The sequence below is a fragment of the Vipera berus genome (assembly GCF_964194415.1).
Source record: "Vipera berus genome assembly, chromosome: 6".
Classification (NCBI taxonomy): Eukaryota; Metazoa; Chordata; class Lepidosauria; order Squamata; family Viperidae; genus Vipera; species Vipera berus.
In genome coordinates this window covers 66,071,492-66,094,182 of record NC_138208.1, presented here as the reverse complement: position 1 = coordinate 66,094,182, position 22,691 = coordinate 66,071,492, and the positions used below count along the sequence as shown (strand labels likewise).

The 22,691-nt window shown below is 38.9% G+C and overlaps 2 protein-coding genes across 2 annotated transcripts in view; both read left to right on the top strand.

The window, feature by feature from the left end:
- Nucleotides 1-1,960: 1,960 nt before the first annotated feature.
- Nucleotides 1,961-10,446, top strand: HMOX1 (heme oxygenase 1). Its single transcript, XM_081332022.1, has 5 exons — nucleotides 1,961-2,192; nucleotides 2,597-2,717; nucleotides 6,859-7,350; nucleotides 8,839-8,947; nucleotides 9,787-10,446. Exons 1-5 carry the CDS (start codon nucleotides 2,173-2,175, stop codon nucleotides 9,912-9,914), a joined length of 870 nt encoding a protein of 289 aa, XP_081188148.1. The 5' UTR covers nucleotides 1,961-2,172; the 3' UTR covers nucleotides 9,915-10,446.
- Nucleotides 10,447-16,090: 5,644 nt separating this feature from the next.
- Nucleotides 16,091-22,691, top strand: part of MCM5 (minichromosome maintenance complex component 5) — a 30,067-nt gene continuing 23,466 nt past the window's right edge. The window contains exons 1-4 of the mRNA XM_081331873.1: nucleotides 16,091-16,310; nucleotides 17,265-17,437; nucleotides 19,467-19,593; nucleotides 19,859-19,987. Of these exons, the coding sequence (XP_081187999.1) occupies nucleotides 17,271-17,437; nucleotides 19,467-19,593; nucleotides 19,859-19,987 (423 nt within the window). The 5' untranslated portion in view covers nucleotides 16,091-16,310; nucleotides 17,265-17,270. The remainder of the gene's footprint in view (nucleotides 16,311-17,264; nucleotides 17,438-19,466; nucleotides 19,594-19,858; nucleotides 19,988-22,691) is intronic.

The following is a 22,691-nucleotide window of genomic DNA, read 5'->3' as shown; positions in this document are numbered from 1 at the left end:
TATTCCATCCAATTGAAAGAAGAAAAAAGGCATATATAATATGTTGAACTAGATGGCTTGGAAGAGTGATTCTTTATCTTCCTTTTTGTTTTCTTTTTGTTCCCCATGTTTAATTAAATAAATAAGATCTAAAAATGGCTTTCTGAGAAACAGTTATTTTGGGTCTTGGCCTATAGTAGTCTTTTTGTGAATAGGTTAAGTCCCATGATCCAAAAAAAATCCTATCACTGTCCAAAGATCATCTTGACAGTAATAAATTGGTCTTTATTGGTTTATATGTAGAGTCCTATGACAGCACAGGCTTATGCAACAGTTTACTAAAATGATGCTTTAGTGACCTACTCACTGAACTAGTGTAGCCACTATAATACCAAAAAATTTGAGAAAATGATGATGATTAAATAGACATTAGCAACAGGTTATCTCAGTAAAGGATGCTTATTATGAGGCAACACTGGTACCTAAAACTGCCCACTGGGTGATTCTAATGGCTTATGGCGAGAATTATCACTTAGATATTTCTAGTTATTTTCCTTTTTTAGACTTGACTTTCTTCAGAATCCCTGCTACAAGGTCCAAATAGCACATATCACAAGGGACAATTAATAGTTAAATAACAATTAATCATCCTGTGTAATGTCTCATTATATCGCCTCACAAGAAGAAGACTCACCAGTCTGATAGATAATGTGAGATGTCTCTGTATTGTTATATAACTATTTTATGTTACATGTGAGAATAAAATCAGTGATGATATAGCCAGACAGAGAAAAAAGTGACAGCCATTTGTCACCATGGTCTGGAATAATCTGACTAATGATATTTTGAAGAAGTTGAGCTGAGTCAAATGACATATCAGCAGAAGTAGGTCCTCTTTCCTGGACTCCAAACTAAAACAAATGAAAATGGATTCCTTCTACACTGACCATTTTCTAAAGCACCCAAAGACTCAGCATTCCATTAAAACTGCTGCAGTAAATCAATCACAGAAACATTTTTCTGCTTCTTCATGGATAATTGTTAAACGCCATCTGCGAGGATGGCAGACAAAGCCAAAACCTGGCAGTCATCCATTATTCAATGTTTCTAGACCTTTTTCTTTATAACATTTTCTTTCTTTCTCCATCCAAAGTGTTGACAAAAAAGAAAAGGCTCATTTTTTTGCCAGAAGGCAGAACTGATCACTTGCAAAGGATTTGAGGGGTGCAGATAGGCTAGCTCTGCCACAGATAAACAAGTTTATTTTAGTACACCATTAATAGAACTATTGATTTCAGTCTGGCAATTAATATACCCACCCAGACTATTCTAATGAAACTGCCTCATAAATAAAGAGTTTACTCCCAACATAATGCAAAAGGAGGATTACATATGCACTATAATCAAAGGAGGGGCATTATTTTTCCCTCTTGTTGACTATAGTAGGGAGAAAATTATCCTACAATAAGCTTACATAGGTTGAGACCATATAGAGGGGAAACAAGGTGGATTTGATTCTAGTAGGTCCCCATTCAGCCACCAATAAGCTTCTTTGGGTTCCCCATGAAGATCTGATCAAATCAGATCTACACTGGCAGAACTTTGTGCCAGCAGAGTGAGAAAAACCTCAGCAACATAAGTTTCCCACTGCCACATGTAAATCAAAGCTTCTAATAAGATTGTCCACTCAACCAAGGAACAAAAATATGATATAAAGTACATTGCCTGCCTCTTTTGAATTCCTTGTATATCCAATATGTATAAAAAATATTATCAAGAGTCATTAACATTTGAAAAGAGGAGTTGGTTGGTTCTAGGGAAGGAAATGGTTAATGCCCAGCATTCTTTACAGAGAAGTCTCTTGATATCCTGTTGTGCTTAGTTGTCAATAAAGCCTCATCATGTGACTTCTCTTCCTCCCTCCCTACTCAGAGGAGAGAGAAAAAAAGGAAAGGGCTGAGCTTCTCTAGTGATGGGGTGTGGCGAAAAAAGTGTACATGTTGCAAGAGAACTGTACATTTTCTGAGGTCAGATTTTTCTGGCTGAGCACGTGATCTCACAGTAAAAGTATAAAGAGAATGATGAAGGAGAAGGGCTGCTTCATTCAGAAACATCTCAGCCTCTGGAAAGAAGAAAGCAAAAGGCCAACAGAAAGAAGAAAGAAAGGTTAGCAAACAACAGAAAAAGGGAACAATGGCTCAGCATACTGAAGGGTGAGTCTTAGTTTAAAGACGTTTATATTCACAGATGTTTCACATTAGAATTCTTGGTATTTTTCGCGCTAACATGTCTTTGTGATCCCAGAAAAGAAAACTTTTTATGATTAAATAGATTTTAATCCACCAGTCTGATTTCATTCTAAATGTCAGCCTGATGTATGATCTTTTAGTCTGATATCTGTAACTTTTCCCAAACTCTTTTTTTGTCCAAAGAAATGTAACTTTTTGTTTGAACATATCTTGTCCTTGAAGAATAGAGAGGTCCTTTCTCTATTGTCCACAAAGGATGCTCTCTTTCCGAAGATTGCCAATTTAACTTCTATGTTAAAGGATTAATGAGAAATTCTTTAATATCAGTTCTACCCTAAACCACCCCCTTTCTTTCGTATCTTCAATAGAAAGTTTCAAGACCTTTCAGAAGCCCTGAAGGAAAACACGAAAGATGTTCATGAAGAGGCAGAAAACACAGAATTCATGAAGATTTTCCAAAAGGGACAGGTTTCACCTCATGAATTTAAGGTACATGTTTTCTGGTTTTGGGGAAGCTGTGGTTTATGGATAAATTACAAATTAAGATGTAGATGTAGTATAACATAACTTGATGTATAGGAAATTAAGCTATGCAAGTGCGGTATAATGTAAGTTGATGTATAGGAAAATTAAATCACCTTATTTTTCTGGGCACAGGAAAGTGGACAATTCAGATTAAATTAGAACCCCAGGATAATTATGTATTTTTAAATGTCTACTATTTATTAACTTCAATGCTACAGCCACTTCTGCCAATTACAAAGTGTGCATCTGGTTTGAATTTATGCACCTTAGTATTTTAATAAAATATAAAAAATGAAATAGAGACAGAAGCCTAATATCATCCTTCTTCTGAGTTTGACCCTTTTCTCCTTAATTATGATTGGTATAAGCTATTTTGTGTTTCAGTTCCCTTGACTCCACTGTGACTGATTTAAGCAAATGCTTTAGCTTTCCCAAAGCATAAACAAAAGTTCTATGCCAATCTTAAATATGTTTATTCAGAAATAGTTTTCACTAGAACTTATTCCTCAGTACACTTAGGAGTATGTTTATTAAAGTTAAGGCATAATCCAAATACTGAGCTCAACATATTCCTAGGGTATATGTAGATTTTGTTTGAGAAGAGAAAATTCATCAGAACACACAACTTTATAAAAGATTGAAAATCTAGAATAATTAACACATGCATTACACATTAACAAAAAGAAAACAAGGAAGGAAAACAAGGAAGGAAAATAAATTACCCCGTGATAAACCTGACAGACAAGTCTACTGTGCTAGTAAATATTGTTGTTCTGAAACAAAAACATTACACCATTGCAACATTACACCACATACACCTAGAATGTATATTCAACAAGAAACCACACGTTATTTATGTTTATTATATTTGCATAATATATCTAAAGTGAATTGAGATACTCCTAAATAAAAAGAAACTGATAGTGTAAATCTTAGCATACAGTTTTGTGTTGGAATAACAGTAAGGAAGATGGGAAGACACAATTCCCTGGTTGATTTTTAGATGGGAATGTATTATGCATTTTTGCAATGTCCCAGTACTAGGTGCACATTCATTTTCCAGTAGAACCACTAGACTATTTCGACTAGAAATAGTCATTAGCTATAAGTGCTAAATGGATAATGGAATGCTAGGAAGCAGGAACATAATAAAACCAACAGAGGGAAAAATGAGGTAGAACATTTTTTACTAAAGTAAAATAGAAGTGGTGGCAGTACAAACAAAATTCTTAGATTAACCTCAATTGAGGTTAAAATACTTCTAGTAAATAAGTGTTAGAACTTCTTCAGATTCTTTTTCTTTGTAGATTGGCTGATCTCTAGTAAACAAGATTGAGTGAGGGGCAAGTATAAACAAGACACATCATAACTAATTAAATTATTCAAAACTCCATTATTACCTAGAGAAAATGTAAATAAGTTTTGATGTGTGTTTATGGTTGTATAAAATTAGGTCTAAATTATATACAACACAGTATATTATGATTGGATCTGTTGTTATTTTTAGGCGTAAGAACAAATAATGAGAAACCAAATAGAAGCAGGACAGTATGTTCCATTTTCTTCAAATCAATGTTTGCCCAAAGTTGCTGATTGCCAGCTAATGGGTTAGGGAAGTTTCAGTGATTCACTACAATTTGCCATTTCCACTCAAAAGAATTAATAGCAATAGTAAATGACAAAAATATATCTGGGAATGGAATAATTATTGTACTTTTAAAATTGGTTGGTTTTAGGAGTTCCAGGAAAAAATAGCAATACATTAAATTTTTTAAGACTAATCTCCTGAACCTGACAGATTCACTACCCTTTCTAAAACAACTGATTAAGCAGCAGCTTCAACCACAATGTTGCTCAGTTCTCCCTTTCCCTAATTCTCAGCTAGTTTCCTACCCCAACATTTCCCAAATGAGAGTCTTCAAGTTGTATCATACTATTACCAGCCATAGCAATTATGCAGGTTGGGAATTATAGGAGCTGAACCCTCACATTTGAGAAATCATCCCAACTGGACAGGGCTGTTTTATTGTTTAGGATGATCAGCACTTCATGCTGCTTTTGAGAAGTAAGCAACTCACAATATAAAAACAAAACACAGTAAAAAATAAAATAAATAAGAAGTGCAACAGAGAAAATTACAGTTAAGAAATTTAGACACTAACCTCAAGACAAATACACTAGATTTCAGACACCTAATTAAAGGTTTCATCCATTAATCTGCATGATACTCCATGGTCCGCAAGTGTGAAATAGTGGCATCAAAGTGGAGCCAAATGGAAAATGCTAGTGCAAGGGGCACCAACATTTGGATATAAAAAGGATCTTAATAGTTAAATTAAAAAGAGAGTTTTTCATATAAATTTAATAATATAAATAAATAAAATATTTTTATCACATTAAGTACTCAGGAGCTTAAGAGAAAGCAGATGCTTCTAAAATGTGTGGAACAAAGCTCTAACACACTATATTGTTCTAAGTATGTACTCTGTTATAGTCTCAGACTATCATATTGTACTGCTAGCTGATGGTAGACTTATAAATCATTAAATACAACAACAATGGTCGGCAAACTCACAATCTATATTCTCTTGTTTTATCCATGCTTCTCCCATGAATATTCTCAAGCCACACAAGTGTCCAAAACCTGGGGTAAAAAACAGAAACAGCTAAACAGTGCTAAAAATTTAGCAAAATTAAAGGCCAATGTAAGACACTAGGAAATTAGCATATGTGGATATGCTAATAACACCAGGGTCTATCTTGGGACTGCATGACAATCTTGTAGCCAACTTCGTTCCCTTATTTGCAAATTTAAGCCATTTTCTAGTATTCATTTCTCTTATAACCTACAAATACAGTATTTTCCTCAATTGTTGTGAAACTGTCTCTTTTATCACGTCTAAACAAATGTTTCATGGAATTGATTAATATTTAAAATATATATAGTTTTGTTTTTCAGATCAAATGTATTTAGACCCAATATTACACAAAAGTATTTTATCAAAAAGCAAAATAATGGTAGTGGAAAGATAACACCTAGGGTTTTTTTCTTAAAAATATTCTTGTGAATTTTAAAAACAGGCCTGTATCTAGCGGTGATATTGCACTGTAGGAAAATAATGCTGGAGTAAAGTGAAGGCCTAGTTTGTCTCTAATTTATCTTATCCACTGTAGCATCCCAAAGTTTTCCCAATGCTAGTATATGGGCGGGGGGGGGGACAGTTGTAGCATTTCTTACATGGAAAGCAACAGTAGATTAGAAAAACCGCTAGAAACTTTTTTTCACTAGCTATAACCCACTGATTTTATCAGTAACATTGCCAGTGTACGTTGAGTCTTTTCCGATGTTGAAATCTGTTAGTATACATGCAGTTTTAGGAAATCAATTATATTTTCTATAAAATACCTATAATTGAGATTCAAATGATTAACAAGTGAAGACCAATCAAATTTAATACATATGGTGTTCCAGACCTTTTCCTCACATCAGTGAGGTATTTTTTTTTTTAAATTCCATTTATATCCCGCCCTTCTCTGAAGACTCAGGGCGGCTTACAAGCTTAGCAGTAGCCTTCATTCTATGTATATGCCTGCTTATTAGGGCTTTCAGGGGCCCCCAAGCGGCATTATTACAAAGTCAGCTTAATTGCCCCCAACAATCTGGGTCCTCATTTTACCTACCTCGGAAGGATGGAAGGCTGAGTCAACCTTGAGCCTGGTGGGATGCGAACCTGCACTAATTGCAGGCAGCTGGTGTTACTTAAGGAGGCATTAGCCCACTGCTCCACCATTTAAGGAAGATTTTGAAAACTACATATAAGTTAGATAAATGAATGCCAATATAAAATGTTACATGGCAACCCTCCAAATGAAATGAATTGGTTGAACATAATTTGTAGATGATCAAATAAAATTGGCCAGACATCAAATGCTACTAAAACTGAATTGGTTCTTAGGAGCCTTTTCCACATAAAATTGGAATCCAAAAATCATGAACACTATGACTTTTTAATGGGAAGGTGAATCTAAATATCAAATCAAATAAATAATAAACATTTACAACTCAAGAGAGATTTTGTAACTGTTTTTCTTTTCTTTGTTTTAGCTTTATTTGGCTTCTCTTTATTACATCTATGTGGCCCTGGAGGAAGAGTCTGAAAGGAACAAAGACAACCCAGTCTATGCTCCTGTTTATTTCCCCAATGAGTTGAATCGCACTGCTGCACTGGAAGATGACCTGGAATATTTCTATGGCCCCACATGGAAGAAAGACATCCAGTGTCATGAGGCAACTCAGAAATATGTGGATAGGATACATCATGTGGGCCAGCATGAACCTGAACTTTTAGTAGCCCATGCTTACACCCGATACTTGGGAGATCTATCTGGTGGCCAAATTCTAAAGAAGATTGCCCAGAAATCTCTCAGTTTGCCCAATACTGGAAAAGGGCTGTCTTTCTTCAATTTCTCTGGAATCACCAACATCAGCAAATTCAAACAGCTTTATAGAGCTCGGATGAACAGCATCCCCATGGATTCTTCTATTATTGAGAGAATTGTTGAAGAGGCCAGAAAATCTTTTCTTTTGAATATTGAAGTGAGTAATTAGCCACATATATTTAATTTTTGCAAATCCGAGAAATAAGTAATTTTAAGAAATACATTGACCATGACAATTCTCATACATAAATGTTGACTGCTGTTTTATCTGGGATATTGAAATATTTCCTTCTTTATCAGTAACAATCAATAACAATGGGGTGACCAATGCTATGATTTTCATGGAACTTTTCCTCCGGCTTAATAGTGAACAAAAACATAAGTAAAAGAGAAAATTGATTATGATGCTGGAGTTTGGGTATGGTAGAAATAATTGTGCTGAATTTTAAAAGTTTAAAATGACCCTCTCAAATAAAACTATCTATTAGAACCAATCAGTCTTAACAATAATAACTAATTAACATATTACCATATTCTTAAAATGCTTCAGCGGGACCCCTACAAATTGATTTGGTTAATTTTTACAAAGAAGCAAATTTCATGAAATAAGGAGAAAAAAAAACCTTTGAAAATATAGATGGTGGTATTCAAATTATCAAAATTCCTTGTTTCCTGATATCTGTTTATAGACAATTACCTTATCTCAACATTTAACTTCAGCCTGGCTTTTTCACTATATTTTATACCATTTTATATCAATTGAATATTATTAAGATACTTAGACTATTATATCTCAAAGAACACTGTGGAAAAGAACAAAAGAGTTACAGCAGCTCCACGGAGAAAAAGTTACAGTGTAAGAGCCTCTTTATCTCAAAAGAAAAAAATTGAATAGAGAAAACCATAATGCACCAATAGTATAAAAATGTTTTATAATATCAGAACCTTAAGTCAGCCAACGAAGGTGAAATTTGGATGATTCAAGACATATTTTTAAAAATACATTCCCATATATATTGTTAACTGTTGAATTTCGTTTTATAAGGTGTGGTCATGGCCAATAACATGGACATTTTAAAAAGGGAATTAGATTATTCATTATAGTTATGCATTATTTCAAAAAATAGATGCACCTAGCAGGACAGAATTTAAAATTAAAAGTACATGTATGTAATTGATCAATGGTCTCATGGGCCAATACTTTCCATACTGAGGAAAGTTCAAATTCCATTGATACAAATGAAATATTATGTATTTGATTAGGGGATATGAGCTGGAGCCCTCTTTCTTTTTCTCCTTCATGTTATCAATATTGCAAACACTTTTTCTTTACCTACAGATAGATAGAAACACGAAGCACTAAATTTTCGTATTTATCTATGCACTAGATTTGTAGTGTTTCATATTCAAATTATTCATTACTCATATTAATTAATTAATGCAAAGTATATGGCCATAGTTGAACATATTAAACATACATTTTCTATATTGCTTCCCATATTAAAAGTTATACTGAAGTAGGAGAACTGGAAGATAAGGAAGCTGTCTAAATTCCTTAAAATGGGTCTTGCAAAATCTAAATCCAGGAATAAAGAAAGAGAATACTTCTTGGCAATTAAGCTACCGTGTGATTAACTTTTCCCAGGTGTTTCAGGAGCTGCAAAGGTTGGTGAATCAAGACAAGCCTGCACAGAACAATCATCTTGGGAAATCCAAGTTAGATTTTCAAACAACAGGAAACAACAGAACACAGAGTAAGAAATTATTTTAACTTTCAGATTGTTCTTGCAACTGCAATGAAAAAATAACCATTAATATTCACTATGTTTTCTAATTTATTTTCTTGTTCATTTTTATCCTGGAGAATTGAAAAAATCAGTATATATTATAAAATATGCCTGCTTAGAATCATTTTCACAGCTCCCATTGCCACCTACCTTCCCCTGGGCATCTAAAATATCTAAGTTTGATAATGATTAATCATTATGTAGGCCGTATGTTAAACATGGAACATTTTCAATTAACAATATGAAAACAGATAGCAAATTAATTTACAGTTATTATCAAAGAACGTTTTATCACGGATGTCCAAAATATTTCATAAAATAATCCACAGGGAGGAGAATGACAGGGGTGTCTTGATTGTCAGATGCCATGATGCAGCTGAATAATTTAATCATTTCGGTGATGTCACAATGCACATATTACCATGTTGATATCACTGAGGCTTGTTATGGATCTGCTGTTTAAAGATTTATGTTCATAAATTTGAGTGCATAACTGTAAGACTACACTGAACTTTTAATGGTTGTCCTTACTTATAAGTTGTGCATTCCCTCAACTTCCGCACCCCACATAGCTATTCATATGAAAGCTATAAACACCAAATGGTTGCCTATCATGTAATTTAAATCCACACAATTGTGATATATTATATTGTCTCATAAACTTTGCAGAGCTAGTAGGGTTTATCTATACTATGTTGAGGTATTTAGTGATGCTATGACTATTACTAGAACATTACTTAAGGATCTAGAAATACAGTCTTTCCAGCTGCTTTTCATTCTGAACAACTTTTGCTTTCTTAATACAGATCCAAAGGAAAATGGCCAAGCACAGATGAAGCATACAGACATGCTGTCCAGCATCCCACTCTTGCGTTGGACTCTTGCTCTTTTCTTGTTAGCAACAACAGTTGTTGTGGGCTTGTATGCTCTATGAACTGAAAAGAACTTAAAGCACTTTTACTACTACTTACCTACTCCTAAACTAATGATTTTTTTTAATTGAGGGTGACAGATTTAGATTATCTCATGTATTAGAACTGCTGAGCTTGACTATTTCTCCAGTTCTAGGTATTGTTGTTACCAACAGTTTTTTAAAGAGGTTTTTGTCAAATACATTTCTCTAAAGAACCTGAAATGCCACTGTATGACATGCCATTAAACCAATAAGAAGCCAAGATGAGAAAAGAATGATAACTTGCCATCTGGAATATGTGAGGAATAAATCAAGCTGTGATATTTTGTCCAGTGTTTGTGTACAAGATTTTCTACACAATATATGTTGTATTGTCTGTTTTTCTTTGTCCTAAAACACAAGAGTGCTTAAACTCTGACTTCATGTAATACATTTCTACTAGTTGAAATCAGTCGTGTATCAGCAATGACCTTTCAGAAACAGAAAATATTCTTGTATTTGTACTTTGTACTTTTAAGTTATACTGTATGTACTTTCATTAAAGCTCCTTGTTAGTTAACTCAACTGTGTACTTTTATATGTTTATCAGATTGTTTGAAGAATGTTTGCCTTTCCATACTGAGTTATATAACTGACAGAAATGGGCTAATCAGTACTCTGCCATAAAGCTAATTTATTCCTGTATTTGGGAAGATAATTAAATTATTCAGTACCACAACTATTATAAAATCCTTTAAAAGTCAACATTGAAAACACATTTATTGGAAGGATATAACGTGATCTCTGTAACAGCTGTTTATGTTTTAAAGTCCAGCAGTACATGCATATCAAAGGTTTATTGGCTTAATGTTATTGGCTAACTTAGGGTGGGTTTATCATATTTTAGATTCTGGAAAAATGCATTTGTTATGGCTTATTTTAAGTTTAAAATATATTTACTAAAATATATTAAAGCTTAAAATATGTAAGATAGGTAGCAATAAATATATAAGTAGCAGATGTAGTTAACACACAAGAATATTTTTATTTCCAAGAAAACTAACATTACTAAAATCTCATATGACCATACTAATCTTCTTCTAGATTAATTATAAATTATCATCCAATTCACGCTCACATCCATGAAAAATAATTATGGGTACAAGCATGGAGTATACAGAAATAGAATACTATTCTTTAATTCTAGCTCTTTTAGCTATTGAGCAGTTTATTTCAGTGAATTTACGAGGGCAGTTCAGAAATAAACCTCCGTTTGATTATCAATGGCACTCATGGATACAGAATTTTTATTATACACATTAGAAAACTACATTACATTTTGACATAATCACCATTCAAATTGATTGTCATAATGTCTTACAAGTTTTGAAATTCCTTAGTAGTAGTCGCTCGGCACCAAATCTGGGCTATGGGGGGGGAGTGATCAAAACTTCAAAATTCTTGGATGCACCTAGCGGTGTGCAGGCAAGCCTTATGAACCAACACCACATCGGAAGTGGTGCCATAGAAAATCCCGCCAAATGTGAAGATGCCAAAGGAGTACTGCTAGTGAAGTTCATGGAGCGTGGCTTGACCATCAGTTCAGAAGTCTACTCTGAAATGTTACAAAAACTTAGATGAGCTATCCATAACAAGCATTGGGCATGCTGACGTCCAGTGTGGCATTGGTTCATGATAATGCTCGCTTGCACACCGCTAGATGCACCCAAGAACTTTTGAAACAATTCCAAAGTTACTATACAGAAAACTGCAAAAGACTGAAAAAAAAATGCCTTGCAATCTTCTAATGCATTTTCCCATGTAAAATTCTACCTGAAAATACTTCCAGGTTAATTCTTTAATTCAACAATCACTTGCGGCATCCTTGGAATTCTGCAGAGGTTCACATGTCATTATCCTCTACTTGCTACCCTTCTTTCCCACCCTATCTTTTTTCTTCCCATTTTTATTTATTTCAAGATTCATAAGACTGCTCAGCTCAGACAGTGTGACTCAAGTGATGTACAACAGGGCTTTTCAACCTTTTCACAGATTGTACCACTTTTAGGACATGACAATATTCAAGTACCACCAGTGTTTAGCAAGGTATCAAAAACTTGATGACTTAAAAAAAGGGAGGGAATTTGGGGTTTTACTGATTGGATTGATTTTTTTGTTATAGAAATGGCTAGTTTATAATAATATGGAAAAGTAAAAAACTTGAGGTTCCATGTTAATGCTTCAAAAAGGAGGATTTCTGCTTTGTTCCAAGATTATGGAGTGCCGCATTGTTAAATTATTTTAATGATACAGTATTGGTTTCAAATTCCAATTTGATCATAACTATATTGTTTTTGTTATATTTTGTACTTAATTTTTTAAAGTAGGTGCCTAAATTAACATGTACTTTTTGCATTTTTATTTTTAAGCATGTTGTATATTTCTGTGTTGGTATTTTATTCGCAAAGAACATTGCTTACCTCAACTGTCTGAGGGAGTCATTAACCCTTTGCCCATAATTTTAGAGTCACATAATTTGGGAGGAGAATGAAGGACTGCTTTTTGCAATACTGTAATCAGGTAATTCCTGAAGTCTGGAACTAGGTGGAAGCAGCCGAGAAAGTCACTTCGCCCCCTCTCCAGACAAGGAACACTCCTTTGGCCCCAGATTTGGGCAAGTCAACGTCACTCCCAAGGCAACAAGGTGCATGCGCCTTGAGGTCTAGCAATTTAAAAGGCGGTAGTAGAACGTGAGCCGATTTGCGATTGTGTCCACACATAATTCACCACTCAGGGGGCAGAAGCGGAGACGCGGCTTCTTTTTGAGAAGGCGAACAAGCTGCTGCATCTCTTTACCAGGCACTTCAGCAACACGTGCTAGTGTTTCCGAGCCTTCTCCTATGAAGTCAGTTCACATGTTTGCCCTTGCTCTTTTTCAAACCCTGGGCATCTCCTGGAGAGTCAGGACCAATGAACAGCTCTCAAACCCAACTGCTCCAGGTTGAAAGTAACTACAGGAAGCAAAGTAGCAAAACCTGGAATCCTGAGCAGATCGAGCACCAGAGATTCCTGCAGCGAATTCAACCAAAATAAACTTCGCAATTAATATACGACTCATACCTCCTGCAGCTGCACCCCTTTCTGGAAATGAAAGCCTAAGATTTTCCAAAAGAGCCGAGATTACAATGATCAAGCAAAATAACTTTATGGTGGTGCGCTTGCGGTATCTCAAATGGAGCGAGTGCTGCTAACAATGTCCCATTCTAAAAGACTGAGCTGGCTCTTCCCGCTTGTTCCTGACACAACCACCCACACTCCTCCACAGCAGCCCCCGGAGGAGGAGGAGGGGGGAGAAGGCCCTGGGGATGCCGGCCTCCCCAGATCCCCCACGTGGACCTGCCTGAGCTGAGAGGAGGCGCCAGCCTCTCAGGGAAAGCTGTTGGAGCGCTGGGGATTCTTTAATGATTCACCTTCCCAGGCACCAACTGACTGCAAAGCCGGATGGAGCCGAAGGAGAGGCTCTTTTCAGTAAGAGAAAGCGGCCCTGACTCTCCAGGAGATGCCCAGGGTTTCTGCTTCTTGGTTTCTGCTTGCTTTCCATCTCTTTCAAAGGCCACTTGCTCGCTCACTCACTTACTTGCAAGAGGCGTTTGGAAGCATTTAGAAGTGATGGGGCAGTAAGTGAGCATGCGAGCAAGAGGGGGCTAGCCCCAGACCGCTTATTATAAGCCTCTCTGGATTCCTTCAGCAACGTAACGGGTACTTTGAATCTGGTGTTCCTGGAAAGAGGTCAGTTGTGTGTGTGTGTGCAGCCCGGAGCCACGCCTGTTTATAAATCTGGCAGGCGGGTGGGGGGAGAACAACGGGAAGGGGGAAGGGTGGGAGATAAGGGGAAAAATGCAGGCGGAGGTGTTAAACTGGGCAAAAGCAGAGTGGGCAGGAGGAAAGTTCACCCTATCCTGCTCGGGGCGAGTGGGGGGAAGGAACTGGCTGCAACATCCCCCCCCCGAAAACACCCACGATCCTCCCCCAGGCACGGCAGGGGCAGTGGGAAATCACAGAGCCTAGATTGCACACGCATTCATGCCATGCACACTCGCGTGGCACCCCCTCCCCCCGGTTGCCTCCTTTGCATTCTGTTTTCAACCCTTTTGGGGAGGATCGAGGGAGGTGTCTCTTTCAATTTCTCGCTCCGGGAAGGCGAAGCGGGGCAGGGCAGGGGGAAGGGGTGGTTACGGCCGAAGGCGCCGCCAGCCTCCTACCTGATTCACTTGCTCCGGGCTGGCGCAGCCTCGTGGCTGCTGACACTCCACTCCACAGCAGGAGCGGCGGCTGCAAGTCATTCGCCCCACCGCTGGTGAAAGTCATCCTTGGAACCGCAGGGGGAGCACGCTGGCTCGGCCAGGAGCCTCCATCTGGCCAGGCCCTCTCTAGTAGCGGGCAGCCCCTTCTTCCTCCAGGGCCCCCTCTATTTTCTGGGCAGAGGGGGAGGAAGATGACCAAGACACTCGCCCCGTGCACGCCTCCCAGAGTTTGCCTTTGCACTGCCTCTAAAAGCAGCGAGTTAAAAAAAAACCCAAAAAGATGCGGGGGGGGAGAGAGAAAGACGATCAGACTGCCAAGAGCCTGCGCCTGCGCTCTTCGTGCACCCTCGGTAGGGTTCCTGCAGGCCGCCAAGCAGCATGTTTTCCACAAGCAAGTGAGCTGGGAAGGAGCGGAGTGGGGGGGAGGCGGGGGGGAGGAAGGCGACGCCGTGTACCACCAGCCAGGTGCTCACGTACCACCAGTGGTACGCGTACCACCGGTTAAAAAGCCCTGATGTACAACATAAATATACAAAAAACAAAAAAAACATCAATAAGGATTATTTATGAATTTAATATGTGCAGAGTGTTGTTCAGTTAGACATAGTGTGGTCCAGTCCTTGCCTTCGTTCCTTAAGCTTGTCTTTAAAGTGGACTGAGACAAGGTTCACATATGCTGTGCTGTGATGTCTGTTTGGCTTCAACTTGTTTGCCATACTTGTTGAACAAATCACATTATGTTTTAACACCGTATGCAAACCTTAAATTTTTCAAAAAAAAAAGGCAAGAGGGGGAGCTGTTCCATGTGAAACAAAGCAGGAACAATGCTTAGATTAATCTAATACAGTGTTTCCTAAAGTTTTATTCTCAGGACCGTTTCCCACTTTTAAAAATTATGGAACAGCCCCTAGGGCAGGGGTAGGCAACCTTGGCTCTTTTATGACTCATGCTGACTCAGGAATTCTGGGAGTTGAAGTCCATAAGTCATAAAAGAGCCGAGGTTGCCTACCCCTGCCCTAGGGGAAATCCTGGAGAGAAAGACATAAGTGGAAAGAGAGTTGGAAAGTCTGTTTTTGTTTATTTTATGCATAAAATAGAAAAAATAGGCTTTATGCATAAAAAGCTTATGATTTATGGTTTTATTAGACTACAGAGACATCTCTTTTGACTTTAGAAAAAGAAGTGAAATTATCATTGTACTTATAACTGCTGTAAAGATCAGAAGCCACTTTGTATCATTCTGTTTATTTTTCTATTTGTTTTCCCCTTCTTGTACTTTTATCAATTTATGGTCAAGAAGGCCTGGAATCAAGTTACAGTACAAATATAATTCAAACTTGCCATTAGTTTTAATAAAATATTTGATCTTACATAGTACACTTAAAAACCTTATTTTAAAAAATAATTTTATTAAGTTTTTTAAAAATTGTCTTGCACTTTTAGCTTAGATATTTTTTCTCCACTTAGCATTATTTTTATGTTTTTAAATAACATTGGCCTAACATATGTGTAACGGGCATACATCTCTCCAATTCTGCTTTCCATCTTTCACACACACAAATCTCCCCCATCTTTTGCCTTAGGGCAGTGGCAAAACAAAATCAACAGATGCATCTTCTCATACTTTCTGGCTTGGAAAAAGCAAGTTTTATTTGCAGGACTACCTTCATCCATAGGGCGACAAACCTACACAAAAAAAACCCGAAGGCAAATTTCTCAAAAACCGAAGAACCGAATCCCTCCCGTTTCGCACTACACCCGCCATTTTAAACCTCCCTTTCCTTTTTTCGCTCCAAGCAATAAGTTTGGCGCCAAAAATACTTCCTCTAGCTAGCAGACGGCTGACCAATTCGATAAAGGAAAAGTTGAGAAGGAGGCGGGCCCAAGTTTGGGTCGCCTCCAGTCGCTTTCGGCCCTTACCACCGCGATTGTCTCGCGCCCTTAAAGGACAGGGTTTTTAGCTAATCGATACACGTCTTGCTGCCTTTGAGCCAATGACAGCGCGCAAAGAGCAGCGCGTGACTGCCGGCGAATCCAGAACACTTTTTTTATTACTTTTTCCCGCGAAAACTTCTTCCAGAGTTCTAGCAAGCGACAGACTCGTTTTGCGAGGGGCTCCTCTACGGCTGCGGAGGCAAGTGAGGGGCGTTGGGGTCAGGGGCACGCGTAAGAGCTATACCGGCTTGTATGCGTTTGGGTCGATCTTGGGCTGCTACAACCAGATTTCAGAAGAGGCGATATTCATTAGTGACCCGTCATTTCTGAAACAATGTTCGTCCAAGCGTTTCTCGTATAGCCCCAAAATCAGCTTTTGCACAACTCCCATCCTCCCCCACTCTGACGGTAACTTATATAAGTATCACAGATGGCTGAGTCGATTGAATCAAAGTTAGCTGGTTCTAATGCGCCATCGAAAAAGGAACAATTCCTGCCTGCAGTTTTTCGGCTTAAAAACACAGATTTCCCGTTATCAGCTGTTAAGGAACTCGAGGCCCCCGTCCTGTTGCTGAATTAAATCTCCCTTCATTTCATTATTTCATTTCATTATTTTATTACATTATTTTATTACAATTTATTTATTTATTTAGTCGCCCATCTCGCTCCAAGGCAACTTATTCTTCATGTGGCTCTAATTATAATTATTGGGAAATACTGCTTTGCAACAGAAAATCAAACTACCCTCCTCTGCCATAGAGAAAGGGAAAAATGATAACAAAAGAAGATGCTGTCTTGTATAAGAGCTGTTTTTTGTATAAGAGTGTTTTTCCTGATACTTTAAACTGGATTTAATTGTTACTATTAAATGCTGCCCAACTTTCAGCTACTCTAGACTTAATATAAGTTATGAAAACTATATTTGTAATGTATCTTATTGGTATTTTTCAGCAGTGATTAATATTTATATGCTACTTATATGTAAGGGTGTAGGTCTATACATATGTTGTATATAGTATGTTTAAATGTGTGTTATATATGTGTACACTTTGAGAGCAAGCAACTAAATTTCATTTTTAATGTGTGCCATTGTGCCCACAGTAAAAAAAAAATGATAATAAAAGTTATCTATCTATCCTGGTTTTTTTTTCAGAGAATCATGTCTGGTTTTGATGACCCTGGCATTTTCTATAGTGATAGCTTTGGTGGAGACCCACTTACAGATGAAGGGCAAATTCGAAAGTCCCAGCTGCAGAAACGCTTCAAAGAGTTTTTAAGGCAGTATCGCATTGGAACAGACCGGACTGGCTTCTCTTTCAAATACAGGTGCCCTTTCTCTTTTGGTAAACTTGAAACAGTTGCTTATATAGCATTTTAAGTTGAAATACCTTTAGAGTGTTGGTAAGTATATCAGAATAAGATAACTTGCCCTAGAGCAGGCATGTCCAAAGTCCGGCCCGCGGGCCATTTGCGGCCCGCGGGGCGGATTAATATGGCCCTCGGACAGCCCTCCCTGCTCTATGTAAATGCGGCCCTCCCTTCTGAGAGGGCCCCGCCCAAACCTAGAAGACGAGCGGCGCAGGCGCGACGCCCCCAACCTCCACTGCAGAATCTGTCTCCTTCCCCTCATTGGGCTTTCATTCAGTTCACCGTCCATAGCCAGAAAATCAGCCTATCTCTGCCTCTCCCCCCCCCCACACACGATACTCTGCTTTTTCCACCCCCTGCGGGAGAAAGTTTTATGCTCCGTTAAGGACACAACTGGATGCTCATCTGTTCGTAAAAGAAATCGTGAGAACCACCATAAAAAAACACCCCCTCCCCCGAGAGAAAGAGAGAGGCTCACGTCGGCACTTGTTGCCCTTTGAAGATCAGACTGGAGAGGAGCCAAAACAGATTGTGAAGCTCAAGTGGATGCGAGTCCTTTTTATGCAGCCCGTTTAGTTTCGGTTTCTGCTTTGCACCGATTCCTGCAAGTCAGGCGTGTTCGGAAATCAGCCCAGGTTGCAAAAGGCGGCTTTTCTACCCAGAACCTTAACTCTAAATCCCACCCTGGATGCTTCAGGCAACTTCCAGAGGCCACCTGTGGAAACTCTGCAGCCTCTCTTAAAATGGGGCATTGCAAATCAAAACGGTTTCTGGTTTTATAAATACCCGCTGGTCGTCTGAATGGGGAGTTCTTTCTTTCTTTCTTTCTTTCTTTCTTTCTTTCTTTCTTTCTTTCTTTCTTTCTTTCTTTCTTTCTTTCTTTCTTTCTTTCTTTCTTTCTTTCTTTCTTCCTTCCTTCCTTCCTTCCTTTCTTTCTTTCTTTCTTTCTTTCCTTCCTTCCTTCCTTCCTTTCTCTTTCTTTCTTTCTTTCTTTCTTTCTTTCTTTCTTTCTTTCTTTCTTTCTTTCTTTCTTCTTTCCTTCCTTCCTTCCTTCCTTCCTTCTCTCTTTCTTTCTTTCTTTCTTTCTTCTTTCTTTCTTTCTTTCTTTCTTTCTTTCTTTCTTTCTTTCTTTCTTTCTTTCTTTCTTTCTTTCTTTCTTTCCTTTCTTTCTTTCCTTCCTTCCTTCCTTCCTTCCTTCCTTCCTTCCTTCTCTTTCTTTCTTTCTTTCTTTCTTTCTTTCTTTCTTTCTTTCTTTCTTTCTTTCTTTCTTTCTTTCTTTCTTTCTTTCTTTCTTTCTTTCTTTCTTTCTTTCTCTTCTTGATCTCTGAATGTTTCACATCCATTTCTGGCAGGGATCAAGTCAGTTGCCTGCACTTTTTTCAATTCCACTTTAGCTAAGTGATTGGCAACTTTTTCTCATGAAATTAGAAAGAGAGATTAGGTGGGATGTGACTAGATTCAGCCCTCCGTCCCCTACCTTTATTTTTTAAAAGTGACTTGTGGGGGGGAAATGATGAATTCTGTAAGTTTCCAGATGATACACAACTGGATGGGTAAAATTCTAAATCAGATTCCACATTCAAAACCAACTTGAGAGGGTAGGAGAAAAGATGTTAATGTTTTGAATTGTTTTAATGGTTTTTACTGTTTTTTGTTTTAAAATGTTTTGAAGATTTTAATTGTAATACCAGTAAATGTTTTTGAATTGTGAGCCGCCCAGAGTTGTTTGCAGAGATGGAGAGGGCCGGCCTGGGAGGACTCGCTGCTACAACTGCATCAAGTTTGCGCTCTCGGCGTCCTCCAATTGTTCAAAGAATGTTCGGAAAAATGTTCGGCCCTCCAGCATGTTCACTTCATCCAATCTGGCCCTCTTTGAAAAAAGTTTGGACACCCCTGCCCTAGAGTTCTGCAGCTTTGTGCATAGTTGTGAATGTTATTCCAATAAATATATTCATGGGTCTCTTTTTTTCTCCCACTGTATTGAAAGAGATGAGCTCAAACGTCATTATAACGTCAGACAATATTGGATTGAGGTGGAGATAGAAGATTTGGCAAGCTTTGATGAAGATCTGGCAAACTATCTACACAAGCAACCTGTGGAGCATCTTCAACTGGTATATGCAGCATGGGAGAAATATGAGGGAGATTGCAGTTAGATTATGGGATGCTGCCTTGTAGGGTTTCAGGCTGCTGGTCTGTCTAGCTTAATATTGATAACAGCAACTTTTTTGGGTTTCAAACTGGAATTTTTTATTGCCCAGCTAAAAATGTTAATGACTAACCATGAGGCTTTCTGCCTGTAAAGACTGAGTTATATTACTGAACTATCCCCTTTCTGTCTTTTTTATGTATAATTATTTAGTTCCATTTCTTTCCTAGCTGGAAGAAGCTGCAAAAGAGGTAGCTGATGAAGTAACACGTCCTCGACCAACAGGAGAAGAGACTCTTCAGGATATTCAAGTTATGCTCAGATCAGATGCCAATCCATCCAATATCCGAAATCTCAAGGTGAGTTAGACCCTCAGCTTTATGAACTATGGCTGATTTCATAAAGCTAAACAGGGTCACACCTGCTTAGTGTTTGAATAAAAAGCTCCCAGGAAACTGCAGATCTGTTGCCAGGGATATCTGCAGAGTATGAAGAAATGAATAAAAAAGGTGTAATCAAAGCTCTATCCGGTTTTATAATGTGCATTGTACTTAAGGCCACCATCTTTAATTTTTTTACCACATCCTGCAAAAACTTCTTTGTAGCTTAGCTTGAGAGGTACAGAAAATCCTGGAAGAAGCAAATGACAAATCATTTCCATGCTGTTTCCAAGAAAAGTTGAAGTTAAGAAGCTCAATTTAAAATAGACTATTTTTTTAAACAAATCACTAAAAATGAGGTTGGAGCTATAGTTTTGTAGAGCTAATGAAGGTTCCCTCTGCATTTGCCAACATTGCTATAGTATTATAATAAAAATCTATTAGCTTAATTTTGCCAGTAAGGTATAATTTATTTATTTATTTATTTATTTTATTACATTTATATACTGCCCTTTCCCGAAGGACTCAGGGCGGTTTACAGGGTAATTAAAAACCAGATACAAAAGTTAAAAACAAGTTTAAAAAAAATTACATTTGTCCCTGTATAAATAAAACCCCAGTTAAAATAAGATTAATCCTCAGCCTAGGCCAGAGAGCTCGAAGAGCCAGGTCTTCAGGTCCCGGCGGAATGAACGGAGGTCGGGGGCAGTCCTCAGCTCCACTGGCAGCTGGTTCCAAAGGGCAGGTGCCCCCACTGAGAAGGCCCTATCCCTGGGTGTCGTCCGCCGGCAATCTCTTACCGGTGGCACCCTGAGAAGACCCTCCCTGTGGGAGCGCACTGGACGAAGGGAACTTGATGCCGGCAGCAGGTGTTGCCTCAGATATCCCGGACCCAAGCCATGTAGGGCTTTATAGGTCATCACCAGCACCTTGAATCTCACCCGGAGGGGAACCGGAAGCCAATGCAGCTCGCGGAGTAGAGGTGTTACATGGAAGTATCGGGAGACCCCCATCACAACTCGCGCAGCCGCATTTTGCACCAGCTGAAGCCTCCGAGTGGTCCTCAAGGGCAGCCCCATGTAGAGAGCGTTGCAGTAGTCTAAACGGGAGGTCACGAGCGCATGAGTGACTGTGCGTAGGGCATCTCGGTCCAGGTAGGGCCACAACTGGCGCACCAGGCGAACCTGGGCAAAAGCCCCCCTGGTCACGGCTCCTATATGGTCTTCAAAATTGAGTCGTGAGTCCAGGAGGACGCCCAGGTTGCGAGCCCTATCAACGGGGGGTAACACCTCACCCCCCATCGTTAAAGATGGAATAGTCTGGTTAACCCGAGATGCCGATATGCACAGCCACTCAGTCTTGGCGGGATTGAGACGAAGCCTGTTTCTCCCCATCCAGACCTGGACCGCCTCCAGGCACCGGGACATCACGGCAAGGGCATCGCTGGGTTGGTTCGGGGTGGAAAGAAAAAGTTGGGTATCATCAGCGTACTGATGATACCACACCCCGAAACCACGAATGATCTCACCCAGCGGCTTCATATAGATGTTGAACAGGAGGGGCGAGAGAACCGACCCCTGAGGAACTCCACAAATGAGAGGCCTCGGGGCGGATCTCTGCCCTCCCGTCAACACCGACTGCGAACGGCCCAGGAGATAGGAGGAGAACCACCGTAAAACGGTGCCTCCCACTCCCAACCCCCTGAGACGCCGCAGTTGGATACCATGGTCGATGGTATCAAAAGCCGCTGAGAGATCTAATAGGACCAGGACAGAGGAGCAACCCCTGTCCCGAGCCCTCCAGAGATCATTCACCAGCGCGACCAATGCCGTCTCCGTGCTGTATCCGGGCCTGAAACCCGATTGGTACGGGTCCAGATAATCAGTTTCCTCCAGGAACAGAGGAAGCTGATGCGCCACCACACTCTCAACAACCTTCGCTAAGAAGCGAAGGTTGGAGACTGGACGATAGTTATTTAAAACAGCCGGGTCCAGGGCAGGCTTCTTGAGGAGGGGTCTCTCATAATGATTTGTCTTTCCAGTTTATTGTTGAGAATTTCTTTATATTGATGGCTGCCTTAAAGTAGCTGTGATCTACTAAGTTTACTCTAAAAATACTTGAAAGAAAAGTTATATCAAAAGTTATATCAAATTGTGGAGAGCCAATTTGATATAGTGGTCAAGATGATGGCCTAGAAATCAGAAGTCTATGAATGCTAGTCCAGCCTTAGACATGAAAACCAGCTGGATGACTTTGGACCCAGTCATTCTCTCTCAGCCCAACCCACCTCACAGAGCTGTGAGAAAAAAGAGGAAGAAGGAGTGTTAAGTATGTTTGCTGCCTTGAATTTCTTTTAAAGGCAGGATAAAACTATAAAACTAGTTCAGTTCCAACTTTCATCTCGTCAGATGCTTTGTACCACAAAAATGATATTTATTTTCTTTGTTGTACCTAGTCATTAATTGCAATAAAGTATGCACACATATTTCTTGTGATAGCTATTTAATTGCCTCAAGATGCCTCACAAGCATTTGAAAAAAAATCAGAAGTAGCCAAAATAGTTAACTGGGAATAATGGGAGAGGGCTTTATGCATGCATGGAATCTTCTGAGTATTCCAGATGTTGGAGGAGGTTTTTGCAGATGAAACCTTAGTGAAATATAAAGCAATGCAGATGTTTTAC

Bases quoted from the DNA above. Each gene is read 5' to 3' on its own strand.
- HMOX1 (XM_081332022.1), top strand. From the start codon at position 2,173: ATGGCTCAGCATACTGAAGG. The intron at 2,193-2,596 runs GTGAGTCTTAGT...TATCTTCAATAG, and splicing joins ATGGCTCAGCATACTGAAGG to AAAGTTTCAAGACCTTTCAG. The intron at 8,948-9,786 runs GTAAGAAATTAT...TTCTTAATACAG, and splicing joins AGGAAACAACAGAACACAGA to ATCCAAAGGAAAATGGCCAA.